General features: G+C 46.3%; 1 protein-coding gene across 1 annotated transcript; it reads right to left on the bottom strand.

Moving 5' to 3' along the window:
* Positions 1-2,243: 2,243 nt before the first annotated feature.
* Positions 2,244-6,719, bottom strand: LOC111954183 (prostaglandin E2 receptor EP2 subtype-like). Its single transcript, XM_023973709.1, has 2 exons — positions 5,766-6,719; positions 2,244-3,661 (listed from the first exon to the last, which is right to left on the bottom strand). Exons 1-2 carry the CDS (start codon positions 6,558-6,560, stop codon positions 3,368-3,370), a joined length of 1,089 nt encoding a protein of 362 aa, XP_023829477.1. The 5' UTR covers positions 6,561-6,719; the 3' UTR covers positions 2,244-3,367.
* Positions 6,720-6,973: the final 254 nt, after the last annotated feature.

Raw genomic sequence — 6,973 nt, 5'->3', positions numbered from 1 at the left:
ACCTTTCGGACATGGAGCACATCATTCACCAGAGCCTGGAACATTGCAGGGGCGTTGGTGAGGCCAAAAGTCCTGACCAGGTATTCGTAGTGGCCGCTAGCCGTGTTGAAGGCGGTCTTCCACTCGTCCCTCTATCGTATCCGCACGAGGTGGTGGGTGTTTTGTAGATCCAGCATGGAGAAAACAGTGGCACCCTGGAGCGGCTTGAAGGCCGGGGAAATGAGTGGTAGCGGATAATGGTTCTTCACAGTAATATCATTGAGTCCCCGGTAGTCAATGCACGGGCGCAGGGTCTTGTCCTTTTTCTCCATGAAGAAGAAACCTGTGCCAGCGGGAGAGGAAGAGCGACGGATATATCCTGTAGCTTGGGAGTCCCCAATGTAGGTCTCCATAGCCTTGGTCTCTTGTCCCGACAGAGAGTACAGACGTCCCCGGGGCAGCTTGGTGCTAGGGAGAAGGTCAATCCCGCAGTCATAGGRGCGGTGCGTCGGAAGGGAAGTGGCCCGGGACTTGCTGAACACCTCCCGGAGGTCCTGGTACTCCACGGGAATGGAGGAGAGGTCCAGAGCAAATTCCGAGCCCCCAGGAAGATGTCCTGGGGCAGATTGCGCCGACTTCAGACAATGGGCGTGGCAGAACGGACTCCAGCCCATGATAGCACCCGTAGATCAGTTGATGAGGGAATTGTGTCGCTGGAGTCAGAAGAATGGTCCCGCTGTGATTACCTGATACACGTAGGTTGATGGGATTGGTGTTATGGGTGACCTGACCAATAGAGCGCCCGTCCAGCGCTCTAACATCCATGGGAATGGAGAGGTGCTGAGTGGGGATGTTCAGTTCGGAAGCCAGTGTGGTGTCCAAAAAGCTCTCATCGGCCCCAGAGTCAATGAGGACCCGGAAAGATTTGTACTGGTTTCCCCACAGCAGAATGACATGAAAAGGGGTGCGAGTAATGGAAGCAGAAAATYTCTCCATATGGCCCACCAGAGTACTCGCTCCTACTGGTGAGCCTTGTCTTTTACCGTGCAAGAGGACACAAAATTACCAAAATTACCGCAGTACAGACAGTTCCTTGTGTTGATCCTGTGTTGCCGTTCCGCTGGCAATAGCCAAGATCTGCCTAGTTGCATAGTCTCGGGAAACAGTGCTTCGGCCGTCTTCGGTGACTCTCGAGGAAGGTTGGGAAACCTTGGGTGCTCTCGGCAATGGGACCGTCGGGGATTTCCGGGATGACTCGGAGGTGAGGTGGAAGTCCCTGGACGTGCGAGCGAAATCGAATTTCCTCTCCATCCGTCGTTCCCACAATCGCCCATCGATGCAGATGGTCAAAGCGATGAGGGAGTCAAGATCCGTGGGTAAATCCTGAGCAGCAAGCTCACCCTTAACCTCCTTCGAGACGCCGTGCAGGAACAAGTCGAACAGTGCTTCCTGGTTCCACGCACTCTCCGCTGCCAACATGCGGAAATCCACAGCATAGTCGGCCACTCTGCGGGCATCCTGCCGGAGCTGGATTAGCTTCCAGGCAGCTTCTCTCCCGGAGAATGGTGCATCAAAAACCTTCCTCACCTCTCCCATGAACCCCTCCAAACTCATGCACATGGCCGGCTGTTGATCTCAAACGGCGGTGGCCCTGGTGAGAGCCTTCCCAGACATCAGCGTGATGAGGTAGGCTATCTTGGAGTGATCTGAGGGGAGGGAGGAAGGCTGAAAATACGCCCGACAGGTGCTCTCCATTAAAGCATTCCGGGGGAGGTAAACGAGGCTCCCGGGAAGGTGGAGTGGCCGGTGGGGCGGCGCTGCTAACCACCGAGTTTTAGGGACGGTACAGGTTGGCAAACAGGCTCAGTGTCAGTGGCAGGCAGAGTGGTCAGGCAGGCGGGCTCAGAGTCAGGACAGGCAAGGGTCAAAACCAGGAGGGCGAGAAAAAGAGAGACTGGGAAAAGCAGGAGCTAAGACACAAAAACACTGGTTGACTTGACAAATAAGACGAACTGGCAACAGACAAACAGAGAACATAGGTATAAATACACAGGGGATAATGGGGAAGATGGGCGACACCTGGAGGGGGGTGGAGACAATCACAAAGACAGGTGAAACAGATCAGGGTGTGACATACTGCAAACATTCAATAAAATACGTACATACACATTATATTTGGTTCTCCAATCAACAGTCAGTTTAAGATTAGCCGACTTGTGATTGTCATTGACCTTCATAAATACAGTAAATACTCGACCCATTCGTCCAGAAGGAGTTTGGTCAAATTTTAATTTCAGTCCTATAAAGTGCTGATAATATAGCTTTTTTAATATATCAATGATATAAATAGACACATAATGAATTCTTAAAATTCTAAGTGATATTCCAAATGCATATTGTGTGGGTATAACCTATCAGTGCCACAGCCAGCATTTCGCTACATCTGCTAAACACGTGTATGTGACCAATAAAATTTGATTCGATTTGATTTGACCTCAAAGTCTGATCTCTTCCTAGATCTATTCCAATCTCCTGTCATGGAAGTCAGTAAGTGAATGTCCCCTATGTTACTGAAGACACTGCACTTCAGTGTCCGGGTGTCCTTTCAACCAGTCAGTGGATGTCTGACAAATCACTTCCTGTGMCCTCTTGGGCTCCTGCTGATGTCAGAGGGTTATTATCTTAATCCTTCAAAAGTGGGTCATTGGCCCCCTAGTCCAATATGCCTGACACAATGGGCTTGTTTGAGTGGTAGGGGGCGAAAGCAACCCACTGTAGACCAAAGTCGAGGAGTGAAGTCGGGGGAGGTGTATCTGCGACAGCCAAAATTCGGAAACTGTAGTTTCCAACAGCAAAGCTCAGATCAACATGGCAGTGTCAACATACATGTAGCTGCTATTGTTTATAAAAGTTTGTCTGTATAAATATCAAAATACACTTTTCTGTACCCCCATATCACACACTCACAAACTGGAAACATAACTTGTGTACAATTCATTGGTTCTTGAGAGATCTCAAATATCACTTTTCATTTGTATCCCCTGTAACTTTAGAATCGTGCAAAGTTGATTCCTGTTTCAGTCATTTATTTGACCACATGCGCGTGGGTCAAAAAAAAAGAAAAAAAAAGAATGATTGGTTGACCAATAGTGCCTCTCACAATGCAGGTAATGGCTGCATGGTGCAGTTGGTGAGAAGTAACTGCAGCGACTTGAAGACGACTTCATCAAGAACTGCATGACATTTGATCACATGATTTTTGTAAAGTTCATGCTGTCRACKTGTACTMGYAAGTCGGACCRTTTTATAACCATAATGCAACACACTTTGAAAGACGGTGACCAATGATGGTCAACGACTTGACGAAAGTGATTCGCTCCAACGGGCCCTATGTCTTGTCCACTCCCTCCACTTCGTCGTTCTGGAGCTCGATAAGTGGGCTTGGCAGAGGGAGTTTGGGCCCAGCTGGGAGAGACTTTTCCTGGGGGAATGTGGGGGCCTCWGGGGGCCTCTGGGCCTTACTCAGTGTCAGCTTTCTCCAGAGAAAGCGCAGCACTGATGGCCTGAGGATGATGAAGACCCAAGCGTTGATGATGGAGTTGAAGGACAGCAGGCGAAGCGCAGCGAGATCGGTGGCATGGCTCTCCTTTGACCTGCCTGTAAAGTTGACATACACACGGAGCTATATGGGRGAAAAGAGAAAAGGCATCACAGTCRGTTATTCAGAATTTCAAAATCAACAAAACCATATAATGGTCATCAATTAAGACAGACCAAATGTTTCATTGTTATTTATTACAAGCCAGGTAGTCTTGGTAGTAGTAAGTAGGCTTAGGCTATAACAGGTGCAAGAAAACTAYAGTAAGTAGRAYGCAGCGGTCTAAGGCACTGCATCTCAGTGCTTGATGCATCACTACAGACACCCTGGTTCGAWTCCAGGCTGTATCACAAYCGGCTGTGATTGGGAGTCCCAAAGGGCGGCGCACGATTGGCCCAGCGTCGTTCGGGTTTGGCCGGTGTAGGCCATCATTGTAAATAAGAATTTGTTCTTAACTAAATTGCCTAGTTAAATAAAGGTTAAATAAAAAATAAATATAAAGGGCCTGTCAGTGGCGGTCTTACCATTAGGCAGAAAAGTAAATTGCTTCAGGCCTCACATCACCAAGGCACCTCATGAGCTGGGCATCATTTTTAGAACCAGCTGGAAGCTTCAAAGTTAAGATTGAAATGGGAACGKAGGCGGGTTTTGCCTGGCTACTGTGCCCAGCAGTGGCGGTYGGTGCCATATAAGATAAGGTTTTCAAGGTTTTTAAAGATTTTTTATTTTCATGAGCATGACCTTATTTCTATTACAGCATRTTGGATGACTGTCATTCATATTCCATTCACCCAGTTAAATRTAACAGCAATAGGTTTAGACTTCGACATGATATTCAAATTTTACCTATACCCTAGCCAATGAATGAAAGTCTACAACGTAGTGCACACAGATCGATAGAAAAAAATTGAGGTGACAGACAGTGACACATAGACAGACAGTGACACATTCAATATCACCTTGCACACTCTTGCCTGCATCTAGCTGATATAGGGTGTAATCATTAGTCCAACAGTTGCAAACGGGAGTTTCCCTTCACTTGTGGACTTCAATGCACAACACATCAGCTGTATATGACCAGGCGAAAAAACCTTTCCAAGCAAAACCATATCATAACCGCTACACACAGCCTACATTGTTGTCACCATATTAACTAAAGTAATGTCATAGTCAACATAGCTAATAGAACTAACGCTTTAGTAAACCCGCTACAATCATGCAGTAACYTTACAGTGTCAATAAGCAGTTTAGCACTTACACCGGYGGGCCCAGACRGCAATAAATTWGTAAAACCAAAAGCTTACCTTGACTTGGAAGAGTTCCAGTGTTGTGTTGGATAGTCATAGCCAGCTAGCTAACATAGCATCCCTATGTTTGAGTAGGCTAAACTAGTGAAACTGAAAGTATTTTGGAATAAATTAATTTGTTCAAAACTGGTTAACTGTTGTCTTTCTCTCTCTTTGAGTCAACTACTCACCACATTTTATGCACTGCAGTGCTCGCTAGCTGTAGCTTATGCTTTCAGTACTAGAGTAATTCTCTGATCCTTTGATTGGGTGGACAACATGTCAGTTCATGCTACAAGAGCTCTGATAGGTTGGAGGACGTCCTCCGGAAGTTGTTATAATTACTGTGTAAGGCTATGGAAAGGGGTGAGAAGAACCATGAGCCTCCTTGGTTTCATAATTCATAATAGATCAATATACATATATTTCATATCAATATTAAAATCCAWKTTTTTCTCATAATAGTAGAAACAAATGTTATTAATTACCCAAGGACTGGTTCATAATAATGACTATTTCACCCTGGCAGARTTCCCATGCATTGTTTCATGTGATGTGATTGCAAATGTGACTTTCATTTAAATTAAGCTGCAGCAATGAGGTGCATTCAGATCGGGGCCTGAGACTGGTCTCTGCCTGGGGCCTCCAAATCAATGTCTGCCTCTGGGCCCTGGTAATATGTAATCAATAAATAATCATAATTTGTCAATGGTATTGCTCCATGTAGGCTATACCTTTTTGTTCTGTGCAAGTTACATTTTAAATGATGGCTTATTTCTAGATGTAGCAGAAGCAGAAGTGGTGATGTCGAAGACCACAAGAAAAACCACCACTGCACRTTCGACTGTCTCAATAKTTTCAACACTTAGACCAGCTTTATCGAAACGAATGATCTTACTTACCACTAAAGGAAACGAACAGATGACGAAAGCCACTGTTATRAACACCAGTAGCAGAAGATGCTCCACTTCCTCAGTCATGGCGAAGGATTTTTGGTAGAACCGTATCTGTCGCGTAACTCCCCCACGGTGCGCTTTGCACATCCGATACATTATAATCAAATGGTAGACGACAGATAAGTTACTAACTACTGTCGTCGAAATCATGATAAGAGCTAATGACGCATACACACCGACGTATACTTTGTGTTGGGTCACGTTTGGGTTCATGTCAAAGAAGCACCAAGTCCCCGGGCAATATTGGACGTATTCTCCAAAGCCCATAAAAGGTGCTAGGCAGAAGAAGATGCAGACCAGATAGAYGAGTGGAATGGTGATGTATCCGCAGCGCTTTGTCAAGTGCCGCTCGTAAAAATACGGCTGTCCAAAGGAGAGGTAGCGCTCCAAAGCCATGGCGCACAGAAGGGCCAAAGTGGCGAGGCTGAAAAAAGTCATGCTGAAACCAAAGTAGGCGCATACTGCTCTGTTTTTACTCATATCTACCAAGGTCCTGTTTTGTGTATAAGAGGCTAGTACAAGAGGACTGATGGCTAAGGAACCTAGTAGATCTGTAGTCACCAGCGCAGTCACCAGCACCTGGAACAATGATGGAATTTGCCGCCGGCGCCGCATCTCCAAAAGGACCAAGGCGATTAAATTGCCTAGTACCTCCGCAGAGAAGATTGCCGCGGAGATGTGGGGATTCCCGGACGAGACAGTGACTCTGTCATGGCAGGTTATATTATCATTGTATTCCATAACAACTGGTCGTAGCCTACTCCCCTAATCTTGAACTGACAAATGTCCCTTTTGCTCACATCAGTGCAAACAAAAGAGGAATTAAGTCCGCATCCAACTCTTTGACTGCCATGAGAAATGAGGCTCATGCTGGCTCCTCTGGTGTCAACAAAAACTGATGTTAATCTTTCCGGCACAACCCAGTCACCCACCCACTCACACACAACCATGTGTGTTATGGTGCTGAGAGTGCAGTACTGTCACACACTGTCAGCCCACTCAGAATGGAGAGGGCGCCCCCTGCATTTAATTTGTTTAKGCTTTTTGTTACATTTTATTTGTTTAAATATTTTTTTGTAGGCCTGTACTGATAAATGCCAGTTTTGTAGGCCTATGCAGCCTTCGTTTGTATAGGCCTACAAGTCAATAGCGGT

Source organism: Salvelinus sp. IW2-2015, linkage group LG28, assembly GCF_002910315.2.
Source record: "Salvelinus sp. IW2-2015 linkage group LG28, ASM291031v2, whole genome shotgun sequence".
Classification (NCBI taxonomy): Eukaryota; Metazoa; Chordata; class Actinopteri; order Salmoniformes; family Salmonidae; genus Salvelinus; species Salvelinus sp. IW2-2015.
The sequence above is the reverse complement of the archived record's forward strand: the minus strand, read 5'-3'. Positions and strand labels throughout refer to the sequence as shown.